At 43.2% G+C, this 24,057-nt stretch overlaps 1 protein-coding gene across 7 annotated transcripts in view; it reads right to left on the reverse strand.

The window, feature by feature from the left end:
• Positions 1–24,057, reverse strand: part of KCNMA1 (potassium calcium-activated channel subfamily M alpha 1) — a 1,226,483-nt gene that overhangs the window by 368,599 nt on the left and 833,827 nt on the right. For all 7 annotated transcript variants that reach the window (XM_069240804.1, XM_069240805.1, XM_069240803.1 and 4 more), the window contains exon 16: positions 7,515–7,583. In XM_069240804.1, the coding sequence (XP_069096905.1) occupies positions 7,515–7,583 (69 nt within the window). The remainder of the gene's footprint in view (positions 1–7,514; positions 7,584–24,057) is intronic.

The following is a 24,057-nucleotide window of genomic DNA, read 5'->3' on the forward strand; positions in this document are numbered from 1 at the left end:
AATGCACATGTGCACATCGAAATGGAAAACAAGTCAAATAACATTAATACATTGTTAAGTGATGAATGCCTAATTTACTTAACAGTAATATTTATCAGCTCTGCTTCATGCTGGGCCCAGATGAAAGGTAAAAAATGAGTGAGTGTCATTGAGGTTCCATACCAATCCGATCAAAGCAACAGATGGGTGTGTATGATGTATGGAGAACTTGGTTAGTGCACTTTCAAAGAAGCAAACAATGCCCCTGGCATTCAATCATTTTTTTATTCAGAGCTGTGTAAGGTATTGAAACAATGGTTTGCAAGCATGGCTTTCTTTCATCTGGGCTCTATAGAGAATCCTGCGAAACAGTCCACATGTCTATAAGCCCAACAAGAAGTCAAAAAAAGGATTCACAAGACAATACGACAGAGCATGCCTACCAGTCATGAAAATCACACCAATTCACCCACCATCGTCAAAAACATTCCTTAGCGCTTGCTCCCATTTATGGTTCTTTAAATGAATTAATTTTAGAGCACTCCTTTCCTGGAAAAACTCGGCTCTACATCACCGATTTATGTATTCTCAGAAGAGAAAAATTTAAGGATTCTGGTTTGGAAACCTAGAATCGTTTTCTGGGAGCAAGCGACATCAGTATCTACCACACCTTTTCACATGCAAGGTTGACTGTGCAAGCAGCATGCCACCACCACAAGGAGCATGAGCCCCAAAGCAAGACAACCCAAAAATTATATCTGCAACCATCTCCAATGAGGCTGAGTGTTGCAGTAACTTCTCTGCAGTTGGATCATTGTCAATACCAAACTGTCTGGAAGCTCTCCTCCCCAATCCACATGTTTGCTTGAAGACAAGCAGTGGAGACAACACAGAGGGGATAACGCAAACCTTCACGCACACACCAGCACAATGCAAGCCAACACAGAGCTGGAGCAGGAATGAGTGAGTAGCAAGAGTGGAAACATGTGAGATGGTTGAGCACAGTGAGTGTAAGCTCATACCATATGAAGCAGTCAAGATTGAGATTCAAATTATCCCCCAAAAATAGCCCAACCGCACAAAAAAGAATTGGGTAGGTCATGCCTTATGCTTCACTATACACAAAAAGTTAAGGGTGATTAAAGTGGAAACAGGCGATATGGTGTATGTAAAACATGTGCAACACATGCCAAGTCAAGAAAAAAAAAAACTTTAAAAAGACTTGCTCAAGAAAGTCATCAAAAAGATTTATACACATGTAACCAAATGAACTACAATGTTATCTTGGAAAATTCCCAGGCTGCAGTGGGAACTGCTCTAATTGGACCGTGGACAGGCAAAGCAAAGACAATATGCTCATTGTTCATTTTGGAGGGGGAGGGTAAGAATATGAGAAAAGGACAAGATGTGCTCTAATGGAGGACACGGGAGGGGGTCGGGGGAGAGCATTCACCCGACAGGACATTGCAGACAAAAAAATGGCAGAGCAAGGCTGGCAGACAGAGGACACCACCTTCTTACAGGACAAAACAAACAGTGGAAAAAGATGGACAACACAAATATTTTGCAGACGTTTTCTCCCAAAAAAGGAGAAATGCTAAAAATCCACCACAATAGATGGGTGAACCAGGTACAGTGGAAAGATTAAGGCTGTTATCCTGCAAAGAAGTTAGTGCATCCGTCATAAAAAAAAAAAAATATAAAAAAATATATAATACAAAAAACATTGCTAGAGAGTTCTCTGTTCTGCCGGGGGGTCATACATATGTATTTATCTAAATAGATATATATATATGTATGAAAAGATAGACACAGATGCAATCTTCTGAATTCCCTGTATACAATGAGTCCTGAAGCAAGGAGGAGTGAAGGTAGGGTTCAGGTTAGAAGGAAAGCAACAGTAACGAGGAGAGCATACCGCTTTCGGCTTCTGCAAACAACAAGAAAAAAAACCTCGAATCAAACACTTGGATAAGGAATCAGTTGAGACACCAAACAAAAGCAAAATAAAAAAATATAAAAAAAACCTTTCATTCAACTTTGCTGTGGACCAGACTGTGAAATTAAAAGGTTTTTTTTCTGTAGGAGGAATACAGACAAATAAAATGGCAGGACAAGAGGAGGGAACTTTAAAAGGTGTCCAAACAGGGGGCTAGGTAAGATGCTTCAGCGGGTAGGGGTGAAGGGTGTGGGGGACAGGCGAGGATGAAGCTTTTCATAGATATAACTATCACTCCAAAAAGATAACAAAAAATCAACACAACCAACATTGAAGAAACAAATATACATGGAAGGGGACAGGACGAGGTGCGACCGATTGTGTGTCTACATCCTTAGAACTTTGAGGAGGAGTTTTAAAATATAATTCACTTGCGTTCAGCAACTAGACCCAAGTTCCCACCAAGCAAATGAGCAGCATATGCATTTTGTTCAGTCCACCTCAACGTCAGCTATGGGCAACCACCATCAGCTACCAGACAAAAGTAGTGATCAAGGCAAACATTGAGTGACTTGACAACTTGATTTTTTTTCTTTCCTTCCTATTGTTTCTATTGATATGCAAAGGGATGCATGAGATGAAACACCTACATAAAATGGCACTGATTAGGATGCAACTGCATGTGTTTCAGCCTAAGGCCAGTTTTAATATTGCTTACTGCAAACTGTTTATCAAGATCAGACAATGAAGAGTAAGGGCCTTTCTTAATGGCGACTTGCATAAGTGATTATGGATGTGGCATACAGAAAGCAGAAAAGAAATGTTGTGGCAGAGAGACAGTGTTTTCTTCTGCTAAAAAGAGCAGTAGTAGTTCTTTGAAGGCTTTTTAAATAAGGGTAATTGTTAGTTGCAGCACCAGGAGCTATCGGACCAGTATCAGTGAAGGGGACTAGCATTTACTTTTGGCATCAGTAGCTCTGTACGAAATATCAGAGAAGAAGAGACAGTAAACAGTATCCTCTACTTTTACACATAGAGCTTGAACTGAGAGGTGTCGAAGAGAGCTGTTGGCTTCTGTACTATTAACTATTCACGCTGAGCTCCAATACTGACAACCTACAAATGGATGCTAGTGTTATCAGGGTATCCGCCAAGTCCATCTGCATCTGGTTAAGGGACTGGAGAGAAGTGCTGCTGCAACTAGTGAGCACAAGCCCCTTACCCTACTCCTGCACAGATAGCTGGCAGACAACAGCCACTGTCACCGGTATGCACTATTATTCCAGTGATAGTTCTAAGAAGGTTGAAAGTGTTGTGTGGTTGCACCCTTTCACTTCCTCCTCTGGAGCACTGGGGGAAATGGTGCAAGAAGTGGCCAACTGTCTCCTCGTGTGTGATCTACTGTATGAACTGGAAAGGAGCAATCAAAGGTGGGATCTTACTTCTGATTGGGATAGAGCAGCCTGACTCATTCCATTCCTTTAGGGCACCTTCCATAATGGTCCTTTATGCCTTTCCCAAAATCCAGATCAAGACTTTAGAACCGGAAGTGATGCCAAATTATGCTTCCCCCAAGGAGGTAAGGAATGCTGTTGGACTGCTTGGTGCCATGTGGTTCTACTTTGAAAACATACACAGGCTGTAAATAATTGGGAGGTAAGCCAGTGGTTAGAAGTAAAGGTTGGAAAAGTTATAATCCCTGAAACTCAATTTACTTTAGCTTTTGAAGATAACTCCTAGGTGCAGCTTTTACAAACCAACCAACAAAAGACTCTTGTCTTGGGGAGTATACATGCCTTTACGATGTGGTAGGCCAAAGATACATCAACTTTTCTGGATGTGGCATTTCTGATGGCATATAATCGCACTGTCCATTGAACCCATTATTCTACTGGTAAAACCAACTTTCACTTCTGGAAACAACTACATAACACCACGCATTACAGTGACTTAAAGCAGGACTGTGGCAATTATACATTCCAAGACTACGACTATAGTTACATGTTGAAATATAATTCAAACTGCAATGTAGTCAGTAATTTCTGCATTTTATTAAAGGAATCTATACTGAATTAAACGAAAATATCTATACTCATGTATCTATCCTTTGGCTCATTCTAAACCTCATTTTACTACTATGGTCTCCTTAATCCTTTCTACAGGCTCTTCCATCCTCCATCTCTCCATTACTCATACCCAACCTCATCTTACTACTATGATCTCCCAATTAACACTTCTGGATTCTTCCATCTTCTATCCCTCCATTATTCCATTCAATCCAACTACCAGAGACTCACATGTCCTCTGCTCAAATTAACTCATACTAATACTATACTTATATTTCCCCATACTAATCCTTTTGGGTTCCGGAGTAGCGTGCTACTTGCCGAAAAGTGCTTTGACGCCTCATCAGGGGTAGCAAGTGCTATATAAATGGAATTACAATTACAATACTGAAGCAGGTATACTGGCACCTGGGCCAAGGAGTGTGAGGGATTCTCTGTACCAAAATTAGGGATATCTTTTATGAAGAAACTGAGGATAGATAGTGCATTTTCCTTACTTGCATTAGCACCTTTGCTGTGCACCTTTTCTAGCAGAGGCCATAGAATAATGTCCTGATCTATAGGATTGGTGTAAGAGTCGCTGCAGACTAAAATGTTATGGAAAGGGCAAGAGGAGGTAAGTGATAAAAACATAAACATGACTATTCATGAGGTATTTGGGATGAGAAGTGATGAGTGGCCAGCTCTAATCAATGTAATCAGCAAGACCTCTAGCAAAAAGTGTGACATCCTGTATGCAAAAAAGAACACCTATGTGCAACATAAGTGAAAAGTGCGTTTGCAACCAATGGCAGAGGAATAATTCTGCAGCCTGTCACCAGGAGTGTGTTCATAAACTTTCAAAGGTCACGGGCTGGCCTGCATTAAGCCCTCCAACGAGTTTTTAACAGTTTCAAAAGTTATTTTGGGTCATACCAAATGTACATAAATCGTAAAGCCAATGAATACATTTAAAGTCTAGCTTCAGACTCCTACCAGGGTCATCCCACTCCTCTGACCTGTCTCCACATGCTTTGGAGAGCACTGTTTGCTGCACACTCATCAAAAAATTACTAATAGAGCATTTCACTGGTAGTCCGGATGTCAAGCCTGATTCTTCAAGGACTCTTCTATAAGGAGTATACAGGCCCATCAGCAATGTCATTGCCTTAGTGGTTTGCTTGCAGTTTAGAAAGACATCTGATAGGTGAAAATGGTGGTGGCATTCAAAGTAATAGCAGTTATCAAACATGTCATCTATGAATTAATGAGAACAAAAATACTCTGCTTCTGAGCTCCAATAGGAACTTTTGCAACAAGGGCATCATCCTTCACCCATGATGCTCACACATGCAACAAGGAGATGAACGATGATGGACCACAGGCAGCAAGGTGGAAGAAATTTGAATGATGGCTAGTGGTATCATCCTTTGGTAAGATCAAATGTGAAAACAAGTAATTTTGCATGACCGGATAACTTCCTCTGGCACAAAAGGCCCAATCTTCAAACAACTGTTTGTGTTACTTCTTAGCAGACCCAGTATGTCATAGTCTTCACCATGGTCATAAAATATAAAGGATCTCCAACCTGGTTACTCTGCTTGTCTTGAGTTGTCCTGATCTATGTGTGCTGTACCATGAGTCCCTTTTCACCCATGATACAATAAGCACCCTTATGACAGGAGTCTGGCATGGAAACTGTCTTCCTGAGTATTTTTCTTTATCATCCTGCCCGTCTATCTTTGTCCTTCTTCAGTCAGGTAGGTGAACTATCTTTAGGGTGAACAAATCTCTTCTACTTTACTTGAGGATTCTTGCTGTATTGTCCTCCTACACTGTGGTTTCCTGTCATCTGGTCATCTTTTAGTGAACGGTACAGTTTTTCTTGCTGTGGTGGTTTTGAGTTCTTTGGGGGTTGCATCTGTTTAAGTACTGGGGTTGCATCTTGATGCCGTTTTCTTTGCTGCCCCTGCGCAATAGGTGCCTGTGTGCTTCTTTTTGAAATCTTGAGAGTACACGTTAATTGAAAAAATCTCCAAGTTAATGAATGTTTTCCTGACAGAGCACAAACAGCCAATTACTGCCCTTTACTGTCAGCAAAACATGCAGTAACTCAGAGATATTTTGCCAAAAAAAATTAGAGGCCCCTTCTGCGCTTTTGCAGCGCACTGAAAGGCATCACGAAAAGAGCCAGAGGGAAAAAACAGTATAACAGTGACCAGGATCAGTTTAGAGGGCAGACAACTGTACTCTTCAATATAAACATATGCTACAGGTAGGAGCTCAAAGCCTAGGACACCTGGATGGAAGCACTGCTGCAAAAGATAGCCACTTCTGAATCAGTAGTTCAGGGCTGCACTTTCATATGTTTATGTGAATGATCAATGCTGAAGCTACTGTACAATTTGCTTCATTGGCAGATTGCACTCATCACCTCTGAGGTGTCTTGAAAAAGTCCTACAGAATATGTCAAATCAGGGGGAAAATTCTAATTGCAGATATCTTCTGTAACTGTGATATGTAAGGGGTGGAATGTCTGATCCATCTCAGGGTGGGGTGCCCGACCTGGAATGTGCTTAAGGTTGTGAAGAACATTTCTTGGTTCATACACACCCAATACTTATACTTTCATGGGAGATAGACAACCATTAGAAGAGCAGACAGCAACTTCTTTATGCTAAGTACCATAGGAGATGAAATGGAAAGTAGACACTTGGTCCTCGCTAACATTAATGAATGCTGTGCTCAAACTGTGCTGGTCTGTAGAGAGTTCTTGTATTTAACGTTTATTGGTTAGTTTGTTTGTGTTCTGCTTTGTGGGAAGGAGATCTGGATATATAATGCACTGTGTAGATCTCCCATTTTATATCATACTGTTTTGTATATGCAGAAAGGAGGGATCTAACAAAGCGAAACTTTGACTCACAGAGCTTAGATGGTAGGGTCAATATAGGCAGGGCCACTTCTATTATGTGGAAAGGAGGGACCAAATTATGCAGGGGTTCGCTAAATTATGCAGCAAAAAAGGAAAATTATGTGGTGAAATGTAGCACATTTTGTGATAGTATTACTTAATTGGTTAGTCATTTTTACATTTCTGGGCATAGATTTCACCTCAGTAGTACCAGGTCAACACCCAAATATAGTAACAGGCAGCACAATGGTGACCAATTGTGAATGACCTTTTACTGCATGGCAACACATGTTGCTAGGTTTTTAGTAACTTTTGATACGTTTGAGCTAGAACATTTTTGGTTAAAATCGCATAATTCTAGTGGCCCTGCATATAGGTAATGTTGTTAGTGTTTGCAGTGAACTCTATGGTGGGCTGTTAGATAGTATCAACTTGAGTGTCAGAAGTAATGTTTTTCAAATTGGGCTACAAAACAATGTAAAGGTAGTACCACGGAAGGCAAGAGCAAATTAAATGTTTTTTTCTTGAGGGTGAAATATGCAGCGAGTTATCGGGGTGAGGGTGTATTTTTCAGTTCCTTTAATTACCTTTCAAACTGGAACAAGTTGGGGTTTTAACCACTTCACATGAAACGTACCTACTTTCGCCTTTCTCCGACTTGTATTCGATGGCTATCATCAGCAGCTTTAGCTTCTTAAAGCACAATCTACAATGAAATGCACAGGAAGTGAATTAGGTCAGTTTGCCAAGCAATATTCTCACGGTGCTAAAAGACAGAAAGATCAGGCACTCAAGACAGGGACATTGTGCAAAGTTGGACTTGACTCAAAGAAGAACAAAAGGTGAAAATAGCTGGTCTGTCACAAATAAACAATTCCTATTGGCTAACACCATGTATACACATTTCTTTAGGAGATATACTATCCCATGCATTTAACTGTGTTTTTGGCTTTCTGTAATATTGCTTGCTTGTTATGGTATCTGTCAAGCAGATTTCATTTTGTTTCTGTTATTTTTTTAATATGGCGGTGTATTCCCTTTTTGCTGGCCAGTTCCTCCTATATCACACTCTTAAACATAAAAGGAACAACTACTAAACTTTAACAATACGTTTGTAGCGGTCATCCACAAATCCATATGCTTAACAATTCTTCCCGCAGTCGGGGAGAGTCCCCATACTTATAATAATCAATATATATTCAAAGATACTATAATATGCCCATTTTATCAAAAATATTTCTTAGCCCCTGTCGTTATGTTTCAATAAGCTATTTTAGCCTAATGTGGAAACTGGAACCCCAGAGTGCCTTGCTACAAGGGCGCCATCCTCTGTTTTGTCTTTTAAAAAAAAAATTATATGACATGCCCATTTGTGACAAAAAGATAGTGGTTGCTTGTGGCTTTGGATAAGATGTTACAGATAATTAACTTTTCCTGCAACAACAAAGGATAAGAACACAGGCCAAGGTATACTGAGGTTTTGCGTTAGTGTTGCACTCCTTTTTTTTTTAGATTTACCAAGCCATGTAAATCAAGATTTGTGTGTCTTTGCATGGAATTTTATCCCAAAAGTAACAAAAAAACAGCACATAGTGCTGCTTTACATTACTTTGTATTGAGAGGAATTACATGGGTGGAGCATGAGCGTTCCTGTCTCTCCACCCATGTATGTTGACGTAAACTCATATTAACCAAGGTCAATAAACATGAGTGTGCCTACATGAGGCTGGCGTATCAAAAAGAACATTTCTTTTTGTTTGTTACTTCCTCTTTGCATGTCTGCTGCATTCTGCTGCATACATACAACGAGCATTTGCAATGCAATGGGTCTCACGTTTACTCAAGTTAGAGCGATTAGCGTCGTAAATTCCTAACTGGACTTTTCTTGCCACATAAATTTAAAATTAAAAGTAAAACAGTTACTGCATAAGCTAGCTAATTCAAAGCGCAGTGGCTGCCATGAGCAGGAGCGCAAAGGGGAGACACAAAAGGAAAAAGAAGTTAGCTCGCAGTCAAATCTATCAGCAAAAGTACAATTATCCATGTTACAGGGTCGATGGCCAAGGCGGTAACAAAACTGCCTCAAGAAGGGAAACACGTAAAGCATTTACCAATGATAACAAAGGATTTTTGAAAGGCAAGCCCATTAATGAGTGATAGTGATGGGCGTGCAGTGGGTGTGGTTAAAAGCCCAGATAGATTAAAACACGTCAGAGAGCTTGGCTCGACCTAAAAAGTTATAATCCTATGAGAATAGTTTTTGTCCAGGAAGATATCCCTTCCTGCACAAACCACTATTCTAACCACAATGCAGGTACCTTGTGTCGTGGCACAAGGGTGTCTGTGTTGGTGCTAAGCAGCCAGAAGTGCACCAGCTCCACAAAATAGCAGAACCGCGCCCTATCTTAGCTCTGCTCTCTCCCTTTGACACAGCACAGCGCAGTGAAGCAACTTTCCTTGCTACATTGTGATACATTTTTGTAAAGCTGGACCACAGTGACTTGTAAGATGACTCTTTGTAACTGCTGGAATAATGCTTTCTCAGGCCAAATATATGGTTATTCTGTCACCTGGTGTCATGATCTAAAATGTATTCTCAGAGTTGTTAACCAAAGCAGTCAGAAGTCTGCACTGCCATGCGTACACATGCGGTATTGAGTCAGTGTGAGCGTACTTTCACTAGTTGTCTCGCAAAAGTACATATTGGGGTAATAGAGTCTTGAACTAGGAGCCACAGAGGCACTGTGAGAGATGTTTTTTTATGGATGTTCATGAAAGGCAGAAACTTACAATGAATGCCCATTGTGCATGCAGTTCCTTAAGATTCTTGGCTAAAATGAGCATTGTTCTTCCAGGATACATCAACAGTGCAGTGCTGCCAAAATATATATGCATAGTATATGAAATGTATAGATTGTCAATCAAACTGATGGGTCTGTAGTTGGCAGGGGAATTTGCATTGCCCTTTTTGAAGATGGGAATTATTTCAGCTCCCTTCCAGGTACTAGGGATTGCACCACCGGCGGCGATTTGAAATCAAATTAATGTACCAGGACCAAATAGTTATTTCTGATTTGTATAGGTCACCTGGTATCTTATCGGGCCCGGGTGCTTTCCCTGATTTTAAGGAATTGATTGCGGTTTTGGTTTCCTCTATGGAAAAGACGAGTGGTTCAGAACAGATACCCAGGCCAACCAGCCGTGGGGTAATTGAATCATATGCTAAGAAATGACCAGCTGAGGGATCATGAGGGGCAGCATAAAGTTGTGTGAAATGGTCTACCCAAATCTCAGGTTGAATATGGTTCCTTTTGCACCTCCTGCCCCCTCCTTGCCCTCTGGACAGTAATTCCCAAAACAACATATTATTGTTATTTTCCGTTGCAAAAATCAAACCCTGCCATATTGAGTCTTCTCATAGCTTTTTTGCTAGAGTTTGAGCCTTCTTGTATAATCGCCTAGCTGGTTGGATCTCTGCTAGGGAGCCAGTCTTAATAGCATCTTTTAATGCAGATTTGGCCCTGCTGCAGTCCTCATTAAACCATCCTCTGTCATCCTTGGGAAGATCGTCGCAGAATTTAGAACTAGTCTTTTTATAGAAGAACCTCTGCAATCCTTTCAACATCTCTTGATGGATTTTCAAAATAGTGATCTAATCAACTTCATAATCCTCATAGATTGCCAGCTCATCTTTAAACAGTTTATAAATCCCAATTATCGAATACGAACTAGACCGAACCTTGGGCCAGGAGACCCTAGTGTAATTATTATTCAGCAATGTGGAGGGAACCACTGTACGATGTATATTCAGAGTTCTAAAAGCATTCCCATCCATGGTTAATAGTAAAGGGTTGTGGTCACTTTCACATCGAAATTCTACCTTCATATCCTTTAGTAGAGGCCACAATCTGACATCTAGTAAAAAATTATCTATTACACTTGAGGACATCCCTCGGTAGATGCCATGTTTGAATCTGAGGGTGTACGTCCGTTGCAAGCCCTGAGTCCATACTTTAAACATAGCGTAGCTAGCTGGAGAGCTACGCGGGATCGAGTGCATTGGTGATTGTTCGTTAACTGTGGGATTCCCCACAATTCATCTTCCTCATCTGTTAGACCATTAACCATGTGGGAGGGTTCGAAGGTACAGTTTAAATCTCCTGCTATTATTAGATAGAAAGGAGGATGTAAAGAATCAAGGAGTTCTGTCAACTGTATCAAAGTTTGGGACTCAGAACACTTGAAACAGATCTAGCGTATACATTAATAAAAATAATTTTAAATTCCAGATGAAAGGTCAATTGAACTCCCATTAAATCCATTGAATCTGTTTTTAGCAATGAGTGTTCACAATGCAAATTCTTATTAATGAGCATTAGCAATCCCCCTTTAGCACGGCCTTGGCCCTTCTCCGGTAGCTGAGCGGGAATATTATAAGAAAAAAAACCATCAATATAAATTTGCCAATCAGCCCAGGTCTCTTGGAACAAACAAATGTGAAAATTATTAATAAAAATAGCCCACTCCAAATCCCCCAGCTTCTTGCCAAGACTGGCTACATTCCATGTTAGAATTAGAAGCTCGGGGTTCCTCTGTAAAATGGTGTCTCCTCAACATCTGGAGTGCAACGGACATGACTCACACAGCACACATTTGATGGGACATTGTGTCTAATCATTGCCAAATGCAAAATTGCATGATTGTGGAGGGCATAGCAGCCGCCACGACTGGGAGACAGGAAGCGAGATATGGACTGGTGTATGCTGGCTGGGAGGGTGTTTTATGTGGGATGGGACTTTCCCCGGAAATGGTAAAAAATCTGGGGCCACGGCACACTTAAAGGGGCAATATCTGTAATGAGACTCTTCCTTGTGGTCGATTTGGGACACAGGAAGGCCCACCTATGTACTCCACAAATATTGACTGCGTTGGTGGGAGGGGGGAGTTCCTTTTCGGTTATGTTGAGAGCTATGAAGCTTATTCACTCCACTGAACTATTGGTTCACCAAGATGCTGTGTACCTATCTTTTACTGTGCTGTCAAAAAACAGAGTTAAAAAACTTAGCAAATAGTTAGTAGAACAGGAACTCATTTTCACTATCTGGCTGTACGGGTAAATTTGGTTATGGCCAAAAGGTTGGCCAGACAGCAAAGCGGAACTCCCAAATACTACAATAGAACTGAGCCAAATAGACTTCATTCACCTGTGCCCACATGTATCTTTTTGGCATGGAGTGCTTTCTCAGTAAAATACAGTTCACAAAGGCTAGCAGGTCTTCAAGTTCCATCAGTCAGCATAGAGCGCATGTCTGAGGATACAGCACAGGGTGCCCTGAAGGTGATTTTGCAAGTGTGCAGAAAAGCATATCAAGGAATCCTGCACTGAAAGAAAAATAAATTGGCCATGAAAGGGTCTAAATATTATCGAAGATCTTCATTTTTCAAATCAGTACTCTATGTTAAACAGCCTCACATTGGCCAGTAGTAGAGAAATGCACAATTTGCTATTAAATACACACCAACAGTTTCTCACAATAGAAGGTCTGGGATCAGGGCTACAGACATTGTGAGTGTTGTAGATTCTGAGGATTCTGTGTTTAACAGCCCAAGTTAAACAGAGAATGCAGGAAGATGGAAAGTGCCACTACTAGCTGTGTGTTAAAAAAGATGTGCAAGGGCCCAAAGAATTTTTAGAATACCACCCCATTGGTGCTGCTGAATACAAGGGTTTCGACTAGCATGGCTGCCTACTCTTGATGCCACCACATGCAGCTTTCTTCCACCACTGTACACTTCCGGTCTCTTTAGCTCACCCTTATCATCTCCTTATCATGCTTTATTTCTACATTTGTCACCCTCTTCCTCTCTTCCTATTTTTACTTATTCCTTCTGCCTTTTTTTTCCTTTCTTCTTTTGCTTTGCAGAATTCTGATGATCTGGCCCCCAAACCATGAGCGCTGATGCCCACAATCATGAGCAACCACTGGCACATATTAAGACCTACAAGCTGCTGCGCCCGCAAGTTTAGAGCCTGTATGCTCAAAATAAAATGCACCACATGGTATGGTTGCTTCGCTCTGGGTCTTCAAATTTTCCACGACAGGAAGGAGGATTGGCCCATGGAGACTCGAAATATTATCAGTGATCTCTAGCCAGGCAAATCTAATAGTACTCTGTACGTAAAAAAATCTTCTCAATGGTCTCTACAATACAAAATACACATTATACATATTAATTGTGTCATCGTGGCACAAAAGAAAGTATGTGCTAATGGATATGGATGCGGACTTGATGGACCAAAATAACTTTTTAATATCTGTTCAGCTCATAACAATGATGCACATAAGTCAGAGGCCTCTGGGAAATAAAGTCCAGCACTCCTTGCAGACACCTTAGCCAAAGCTCTGCATACGTTTTGAAATACTGTGCAGCATGTAGAAGGATAATTTCACATACAAATTAAATCTCAAATTAGAAGGAAAACGAATGGACAAAGGGAAGCTTTTAATATTGACAAGATCCTGGGCTGTCAAACTGGTTAATTCTTGAACTGAGAAGCAGCCATACAGTGTTCCATGCAACTAATGTATGTCACAATATTGCGTCTTTTATATTGACTTACAAAGACATTGTATGCATGATATTGACTTCCAAAGTAATTATATATACAAAATAATAGATTTACTATTCTAAACTCCAAATCTACGTAACTCAACAAAATGTTGATATTCTATATCACAAATAAAATATTTCTGCAAGTTAGGCTCACCAACGTCAAAACAAATTCCACTCTGTGAGGAGGAGGAGACAGGGTTTCATGCTTAGAACTGTCTGAAAGACACTCTTGCCCCTTCCTCTCACCAAACCTTCATAAAACATAAGGCTTGCTGAGTCTGCCTCTGATGTCTTGCGGTGTTTACACACCCATTAAATAGACATCTGCTGCAAAGATAAGCTTCAAACCTACTCACTGCAGGGGTTTCCAGCTCACATTCTCTGCCATGATGTGATATTTGCTCTTCTTCTGATGAGCATTCAGAGAGAGCCGATATTGTGTAAAACAGTGACACCATGGGAAACTGTCTGGTCTGACAAAATATTGTAATATAGCAGTAATTGCAACTGAGGTAGAAAATACACAACTAATACATCTAATCAGTTATCCGCGACAGAAAATCTGACATAGGGCATGTTACGGGCTCAGAGAATGATCTTCAGCATAGTGGTGGCTAGGTTAGGACTGGGGAACCAAGAGCAGCCCTGGCAAAAAAGCTCAAACCAGCCCTCTCCCTTCTTCTCTTCGCTATCTCTCTTTTTATCCATCCATTTACTCTCTCCTCTTCCCTCTAAGATTTATTGCCCTCCCTCCCTCTCCCTTTCTCTCTTAAAGCACCCTGTGCAGGAAGTGACAGAAGCACAAGTAGCGACCGACGGCTTTCAAATTCGGCCTACAATGGTCCCAGTCCAGGAGACCCACTGGTCCTATTGGAATAAAAGTCTAGTCTGGCCATAGTGGAGCCTAATTGTTTTTAGCAGAATGTTTAGGCATGTTGTGCTGCCTGGATGTCAGTGATACGTGTCAGTGTAAATAGAGACATGGGGGGTCATTATGACCCTGGAGGAAGGCGGAGAAGGGGCGGTAAGACCACCAACAGGCTGGCGGTCTTTTTTTTTAATTATGACCATGGTGGTTACCGCCATGGTCATCCGCCGGTTCTCCGTTCCGCCCGCCAGGGCGGAGACGACCGCCGGGCTGGAGACCTGGGTCTCCAGCCCGGCGGCCGTCACTATACCGCTGGCGGTATTTGGACCCGGCTGACCGCCATGGATTTCATGCGCTTTGAAACCGCCATGAAATCCATGGCGGTAAGCACTATCAGTGCCAGAGAATTCCTTCTCTGGCACTGATAGGGGTCTCCCCCACCCCCCACCCCCACTCGACTCCCTCCCCTACAACCCCCACCACCCCTGCCACCCCCCAAAGGTGGCAGGACCCCCCCTCCCCACCCCGACCCCCAACATCACAGCACTCACTCACGCACGACACGCACGCAGGCACCACCAACACACATACACACCGACATACATGCCAACATGCACACACACAGTCAGACACGTACACCCACATTCAAACATACATGCACACAACCATACAGACATACCCACAGACATACACGCACTCATTCCCAATCACACAACACCCCCGCAAGCATACACGCACTCACACACCCCCTCTACATACACAGATGCACACCCCCATGCACGCACACAACAACCCCCCAGCCCCGTCCCCTAACGGATGATCGACTTACCTTGTCCGTCGATCCTCCGGGAGGGGACGGGATCCATGGGGGCTGCTCCGCCGACACCACACCGCCAACAGAACACTGCCATGCCGAATCACAGGACGTGATTCGGTGGGCGGTGTTCTGTTGGCGTGGAGGTGGAGCAACCTCCACTTCCCCGCCTCCCGCCAGTATGGCTGTTGGCAGCTCTCCGTCCGAAAAAGGACGGAGAGCTGCCAACAGTCATAATAAGCCGAGCGGCAAACCGCCACCACTGGCGGTCTTCCTCACGGCGGTCCCTCGGCGGACTTGCCAAAAGACCGCCGAGGTCATAATGACCACCATAATGCCTTCCTCTTTGGAGATGCAGCACAATGCACTTGATCAGCCAACAAAAAGACGGAGGTAGAAAGTGTTTTCCATATTTTGAGTGCTCAACATGTTGAAGCAGGTTTCTCTATCATGGGAGGAACAACTTTTATAGAGAAAAGGCAAGAGAGAAATACCCACCAATGACAGTCACATATGACACATTTTCAACCACTAAATGTGGACACTGAAAGTGTACCCCAAACTTGGATACAGTATCGGTGCCCACATGTCAGTCCTGCCTAACGTGCTGGAAGTTCCCAAGAATGTTGAGACATTCGATACTTCCCTTTCCATAAAAATCCACCATCATTTCCATTTCCATAGTCTATGTCACCATCATAAATGGTTACACACCATTCGCCCTGGATTGGCCAGTTAGTCAGCTTCTTTGTTTGGGAACTTTAACTCTGTTCATTGACAGAGCATGTGGTATAGCTGGAGGAGCCTCCACCGGCATAATTTCTTCCACCTGGCGTATATTAAGTAGGGTGATTAAACGACCCGGGGAAAAGTTCTTAATCCGCCATTTTCACCGCTTCTCCTTGACTGGCCTCTTCAGAATCAGGCCATGCGAGTACCTGTAGTGTATCATTGCTTGATGAGTCTTTCTGTAAGTAGTGCTAAGGATTTCAGTCCTTGGGGAGGCACTGAGCACTCATGAGAGCTGAGAAGGGTTTTACCTTTAAGATGCTTCATTTGCACAATTTACAATGGCGGTGTGATACAGGCACCAAGGTTTTATGTGGACTGAGTCCCTCCAAATCTTAGACCTGTCAGTATTTAGAAGCTGACATTTAAAAGGGTCCCTATCGGTCTCTTAATTTTAGAGTCAAAAACACTGATCGACTTCTGAACATTTACTGAATAAACCATTATTGTAATCCATGTCAATGATATTGTTTCTGTTTACATTTCACATCTTTTACTTAATCTTGCATCTCCTAAGAGTGTTTTTTTTTTTCTATCATGTTTTGTTTATCCAGTTTTTTCATACAAAATACTACCCTTGTATGGTGAACTGAGACACCGCTAAGTGTTGTGGGTCTGTGTCTTTAACATTGCATAACTGAGACTCTGGCTAAAGGCATTTGAGAATTTCTCACAGTGCCCATCAGTGGTCAAAAAGGTTGTCAGAATACATGATCATCCAATTCATGGCCTCTCTCCAGAGCACACAGAACAATGGTCAAAAGTGTCAGTTGCTATTTGTGATTCTAATCAAACACAACAAAACCATTGTTGCTACACGTTTATCTTAAACCACTAACAAGCATTGGCAAAGCCAATAGTTCTGGCTTTTTTAAGGCATATGTCAGTTGTTGTGTTATATAGCTGGATGCAAAAACAGAAAGCTCACAGAGACGCACCAAAGTACTGGTGGGTGGCGTTTTATGGGAAGCACAGGATTTTATTTCACATTTTAAGGCTACTCCCTTAACTACACAGGTCACACATGTTGGAAGGGATTTCAAGTTACCATTGTTAGGCCATATCTCTTTTAGAGACCCCTCGCCGCCTTTTTTTAAACTCTTTTCAACCCACCTAAAGCCCTGGATGGCACTCTCACATTCGGATCAGTATCCTGTCACCTATAGGACTTGGTCTCACACTAGAACCGTGTGAAATGATGAACGAATGAATATAATTCCACAATCACGATCGCGCCTCACAGAGGATCTTTCTTCCTTTCTCTCCCGTTGTGCACACAAGCAGATGTGAGTTCACCATGAAGGGCGCACTGCATGGATCATGCATTTTTACGTCTTTACTTCAACAGTGCCTGGTTTCTGTCAGCCTCCAAGTGGGAGAATACTCGTGGGAGCAGTTGAAATACTGGGCGGTGCAGGACCCGGGCATCCCAGAGCCCGTGCTCTGATTGGCCGGTTGTGACCAGCACAGCAGGAGATGAAGTCAGTATTCCCACGTGAGGAGGTTGTTAGCAACATCAGCAACAAGAGTGAGAAAATTAGCAAAAGTGGACAGAGATGCGCATTGCTTTCCTTTTGGCCCATTCCACATTGCTGTTAACAGTTGTGCTGGTGAGTGGCGGGTCGGAGTCAAGGACTTTACAACTTCAAGCCTACCCTGCAGTTTGTGATTTGTGTAAGTCAACTAGCACTGTCACTTATCTTCCAGAGCCACAGTTTATCACAGATAACATCAACCTCGTGCAGCCTTAATAAGGCAAAAGTGTGAAGAACGATTGCCCATAATGATGCCACACATGATGGCACATTTTGCCATTCTGAGCACATTTAATATTGTGTTCTCCGCTACTCACTTCTGCGAGATGAGTGCCAGTTCCAGATCTTCTTACAAACCACCAGTGGTGGCTGGTGACTGAAAGCAGTGGTGGGGCACAAATACAAGACGAAATTGCACCTTGTGAGTGAGCCTCACTACCCACGTATTTCCATTCACATACTCACCCACTGCCTTTGGTCACCTACCCATTTACTCATCCACATTGTCATCCACTGCCATTCACACAACTCTTATACACAGACACCCACATTTTCTCAGCCACTAAGTCAAGCCCTGCAAACACTTATTCAAACAAACACATTGCCTCACCCATCCAGTATCCAGCAGTTTCAGTGATAAAAGGTACACGTTTATTTGAGTTGCAGATTACATGTTTAATATGACATATCACGTCATTAGTCTGCAGAAGAAAGAAAAAGAGAATAACTAGCCATGATAAATTACTGGAACCATTACTGCCTTTGAGAGACGAAATCACCTACAGAGGCAGTGAAGGGAGAGGAGAGCTGAGAGAACAGATTTTTTTCTTATTGTCTGTAAAAAAGATAGAGCTCCAATTTACTTGTGTGCAGGGTTGTTTTTGGCATATTTATGACTTGAGGACTTCAGGTCACACTCCTGTCTCCCAGAGAACCCTGGATGGAGTTATTTATTGTATTTATTCAATTTCTCTGCCACAGACTGCTTGTAATGCATGAAAAAGGGATTTTCTTTGCGCAATGCAACTTTCTTTTAATAAAATGTGACCTCTGATACCTAGACCCTTCTGATCACACCCCTCCATTTGAGTAAATAGGAAAGGGTGGATAATATTATCAGAGTGACATGAAGTTTTCAGAAACCCGGGCTGAACAAAAAACGCTCCAGGCTGTTTACTATCAGGGCTTTTGGTGGAGGAGGAGATAAGCCAGGGACGTCACTGCGTTCTGAGAAAACGCAAGGACTTTGCGTGGGCAAGCCCTGTCAGCCCTACTGTGCAGCTTTCAGCCACATACTGACGCAGACACAGTGGGGCTTTTCAAAATGCACAACTTTCACTCTGAAAATGTTGTGCAGAAAATGTTTTACTTTCATCATGTAATTAAATATATGCTTCACTAGAGGGGCCAGAAAAGGCTATGGGCACAGCCCCTTAGCCCTTGAACATCAGCCACCCCTGCTAACCACTACCCAGATCTAAGTGTGACATTTTGCACAATTCCAGGCCCCCTCAAACTGTAAGGACTAAACGTGCTAGTTTCTTATGTTTTTAAAGTATATGGAATATTAAAACACGCAGCTAATTTAAAAATAAGCAGTTGCAATGTAAGAGGTCTCGCATTTGCTTGAGAGCTAGTGGCGATGAAAATGCTTAACTGGACTTTTCTTGCGACATAGCTCCAGTGGCCCTGAATATAACTAAAGGATTAATATGCACTGTGCCAATCGCTATGCACTGTTGTAAAGAGCAGAGAACTAATGCATCATAAAACACTCCTCAATGGTAATTGGAAAGGTTTTCTTTACTCTCCCCGAGCGGTTACAAATACCATGGCAAGACAGTGCCGCAAATTCATACACTGGTAGAATACGCGCCACACAAAGATGTATATATTATTAAAAGTACTAATAAAAATAGGACCTCTACTCCAGAGCTACCCTAAAGTGCGGGCTTTGCTCTAAACGCGGTATCACAGTTACGTCCTTTGGCAGGCCACTTGCACTCGGCTTTAAACACACAAGAAGAAGTAAGCGTTAGCGGGGCCTAGCAGCCGGGACGTGCACCGCACCGAGGGCTCCTTGTGGTGGGGGCCTGTGACTCTGCAAGCACTCAGCTCCTGTCACCCACATCCTCGGGCTGCTTTATGAAACTCACCTTCAAGGCAGCATCTTGAAGATGAGATACGAAGCTGTTGCCTCATTTATGATTGTTGTAGACCCAGGAAGGGACAGGGAGGGGCACAGTGGGTGGAGAAGGCAGTGTCTCAGGCTATCCCACACTACTAAGGCCTGTAACTAATGCTTCAGGGCTGTTCTCATCTCTTAAACATTTCAACAGCATGCTTATAGTTTCTACGTAAGTACGCCAAGCAAACTGCACGCTGTTCATTGTATTGCCTTTGAACCTTTTAAATTACTGTTAAGTCAAGGAGACCGATACTCAGTACAGGACTTGGAAGAACACTTCAAAATCCAGTGTGATTACTTTGGAACCACTGAAGCAAGCAGGAAGGACAGCAGCAACGAGGGGGTAGAGAGCAGGAGGCAACAGATGGATCAATCAGTGAAGTCTGCTGGGAGGAGGGGCCATGCTGTAACAGGAGGAAGCGTGACGTAGTGTGATGGCCAACAAAAATGTTCACTTAGTGAATCCCCCTGGGACAGAACTAAGCACAAAAGTGAGGGACATTTTGAAAAATGGGCCATTAAAAAGGATGCACTTAAGGCAAGCACAGCAAAGAACAAATGGTAAGAGTGGGCATTGTTAAAAGCTAATATTGAATACAACACGTCTTGCAGATAGTGCTGCACGCTGCCATGCTCGTCCTAATAAGACAGACAGTTCCATCAAGTGGTTAACTGCCACAATTAAGTGTTGGAGTTTAGGGGGTTTAGAAATAAGTGCCATTGCTGAGCTTAAAAAAGGAATTAAATATGATTTAGTTACCTTAGTATTATTACAGTTCGGTATTCAACCAAAATTAATTTGCTTTTAAATTCTCCTCTGAACTCAGTGAGGGTCCCACAAAAGGTTTTCAATGTGTTTTTTTAACCCTCCATCATTGCAATGTGATGAAAAACATACGTCAGTCTGCCTTGGCTTGCAATACTGAGTCCACCTCAGGGCTCTGCCTTTATGAAGTCAAAAACCCCTATTGAGAGAAGAATTCCTTCAGTGCATACTGAGAATGCTTCTTTAGTTTTAATTCTTGAAATACTGAAAGCTGTGCCCGCCTCAAAAATCTTGGAGAAATATGTGGGTTGGATATGGAGGTGAGAAGACGCTCTAGCGAGAAAGTTATTGTTGCAGATAAGTCACTTTTACCTTTTTTTGGATGGTCAGGGAATCCTTCTCAGATTAGCATTCTTTACAATAACCATTTGGAGTAGAAGTGTGAGTAGGCTATGAAATGTTCACAAATTTCTGAAAGTGATGGCGCCACCTCATTAAAACCAATGGAAGCTGTTGACAGACTTAGTGGCTAACTTGCTTAGGGACGTTCGAGTCCAAACTATCACATTGCAGGAGCCATCTGTTGGTGTAGGATCGGACATTGCTTACAATTTGATCCAGCAAAGGCATGGTGTGCCACACAGCATGGAACTGTAAAATTGTTATCATGTGTTGGGTTTGCACACAGATTGCAGCATACTGAGAGAACAGAGTGGGATAAGTTCTTTAAGTTTTGAAAGTATCTTCTTTCTGCCATTGTGTCTACAAGGCTTTATTCTGATTCAACTGAAGAGGACAAATGATGCTCTTGAGTTTGAGATTAATAAAGGATTACTAGCTAATGCAGCCCCAACCATGGTGTACTGGGAGAAGGGCCCCCACAGATGAAGAGTCCCGGAAAGGGAACGGCTTGGTTGAGAGACAGGAGAAATAAAGAGCACCGCACTTATGCTCTGTGAGCGTAATTCATGGATACACTGTATTATAAAGCACTAGACCAGAACCCTCCCTCCCTGGTGGGAGAAACTCTGAATGGGGAGGTAGATGGTTTTCAGTTGCATATTTCCATTTGATCCCAGTGTGTTGTTAAGAGGCCTTGGAGTGGAGGTGGAGGGACACATGACAAAGCAGAGTACATGGGCTTTCTTTTGATTCTCATTGTAAGAAATGGGGTCTTTGGTTGACAGTCAGGTTACCCTCTGTTTAAGCAAGGACCCTCACTCTAGTCAGGGTTAAGGAGAGTCACCCTCAGCTAATCCCTGCTTACCCCCTTGGTAGCTTGGCAGAGCAGTAGGCTTAACTTCAGAGTGATAGGTGTAAAGTATTTGTACCAACACACACAGTAACTGAATGAAAACACTACAAAATGACACAACACCAGGAAATAGGAAATATTTATCTAAACAAAACAAGACCAAAACGACAAAAATCCACAATCCACAAGTCAAGTTATCAATACAAATGCAGAAAGAGTCTTTAAGTAGTTTTAAACACACACTAATGTTGTCAGCGTGAAAATGTACCTTGTGTGCGTCTAAAAATAGCCCTGCACCGGTAAGTGCACGTCAAAAAGGGCTTGCAATGCATTGATTCCACTCATGAACGGGAACTTGCGTGGTTTCACCTTTTGCCGGGTCGGGCGCGTCGTTTCTTCTCTCCGCAGGAGGGCGATGCATCGATCCGGTCAGCACTCTCGCATCCGGGCAGGCCATGCGTTGTTTTTCCACACCAAGCAGTACTTGAGTCGGAAATCCAGCCGCACGATGATCCAAAAACCCTGCAGCGCGGGTTGTGATCTCCCAGCCTCCGTCAGCGATCCTGCGCGTCGTTTCTCCTGCTCCGTGCGTCGATTCTTCGGTTGCGTTTCCTGCGAGCATTGATTCTCGGCTGCGGAGCCGGTAACGTGTCATTTCTTCAGCCGCAGATCGGAGTCGCGTCGATCTTTTCCCCGCACGGCGCTCTATGCGTGGGTTCCCTTGTCTTTAGGCTGCCAGCTTCTCCTTTCAGGGTCCCAGGAACTGGATGGGCACCACAGAGTGGAATAGGAGTCTCTCCAGAGTCAAAATCTTTGATGCACATTCAGCGCAAACCTAACACCATATTTATACTCTGATGCCCGACCCCGCGAATGTCAAAATCCCTCCTTGTGCATCATTTTCTGGATGCAGGAAACTGCCTTGCGTTAATGACATGCAAGGTAGGCGTTCCCATCCAAAAAATGAGTTTAAGGCCTGTGCGCCTTATTTATACTCCCGCGTCATTTTGACGCACAGGAGGGGGCGGGCCTAAAAAAATGGCGCCGTTTTTTAACGCCTGGGTGAAGGCAGGCGTTAAGGGACATGTGGGCCCACTTCCATAGTCTCTGACCATGGAAGCAGTCCACAGGTGCCCTCCCCTGCCCCCAGGGACACCCCTGCCACACTTGCTCACCCATGGAGGACACCCATGGATGGGGGGACCCATCCCAGGTAGGTACAGGTAAGTTGGGGTATGTATAATTAAAAAAAAAATATTAAAGTGGCATAGGGGGGACCTAACTGGGGCCCCCCTACATGCCACTGTGCCCAATGGCCATGCCCAGGGGAAAAAAGTCCCCTGGCAATGGCCATTGGGCAAGGGGGCATGACTCATTTCAATGGGGGTTGTGCGTCAAAAAATTGTGCAAGTCCGGTTTCAGCCATGATTTTTGACTCAAACCTGACTTGCACCATTTTTTGATGCACAACCCCCATTTTTCCCTATGCCGGCGCTGCCTGGTTTGAGTCATTGATTTTTACTCTGACCAGCCCGCAGCACCGGCTAAAGTCAATCCTTAAATAAGGCGTCTGCCTGGTGCATAGGAATGGCGTTAGCCGGCGGTAAATTATGTTATGCAAACCAGCGCCGGCGCTGGCTTGCGTCAAAAAGTATAAATATGGGCCATAGTGTATCCCAACTGGAATCCGAGCTGGCGTCTGCGAACATAGACTTTATCACATCATACTCAAAGGGAGAACCTAACTTTGGCACAGGCTGTAATGTGTGCTTGCGCCAAATTAGACCATAATCTCTTTCCTGACCTTCCTACAGCCGCAGAGACATCCAGTGTGAGGGGGTCTTAGTTGCCATAAAGTCTTGCATGGTTTCCTGCAGAGAGGTGAGGGACTTTGCAGCTGGTACACAGAGGGATTCCAAGATAAAGTAAATCTTCTCCCTCTGGTGAAAATCCAGTCTCCCTAGGGTAGGTTTACCCAGTTTAGCCAAACAAATAACATCTATCCTTTGGGGGCAGACTAAGTCCTAGAAAGCACTGGTGGCGGTAGGTATCTCCTTCCACCACTCTTGAGGATTGCCAGTTTTCTGAGAACTTCTCCAAATAAAGTGAAAGGTGTTCTGTAGTTTTATTCCTCAGATCCTCAATAGGGGCTGGGAAAATCCCACCATTTACCTGATGTCCAGACGGATCTACATCACAAGCACAGCTTGCTAGTTTCTTCTCTCACTCACCAAAGACCAAAGCCTCCCATCTCTTTCCACTTCTCTGGTGGGCACAGCATACCTTCTCATGCTGCCTCTCACTCCTGAGGATAGATCGCCATCTCAGTAATGGAAAATGGTCCACATCT

The sequence above is a fragment of the Pleurodeles waltl genome, chromosome 6 (assembly GCF_031143425.1).
Source record: "Pleurodeles waltl isolate 20211129_DDA chromosome 6, aPleWal1.hap1.20221129, whole genome shotgun sequence".
Lineage (NCBI taxonomy): Eukaryota > Metazoa > Chordata > Amphibia > Caudata > Salamandridae > Pleurodeles > Pleurodeles waltl.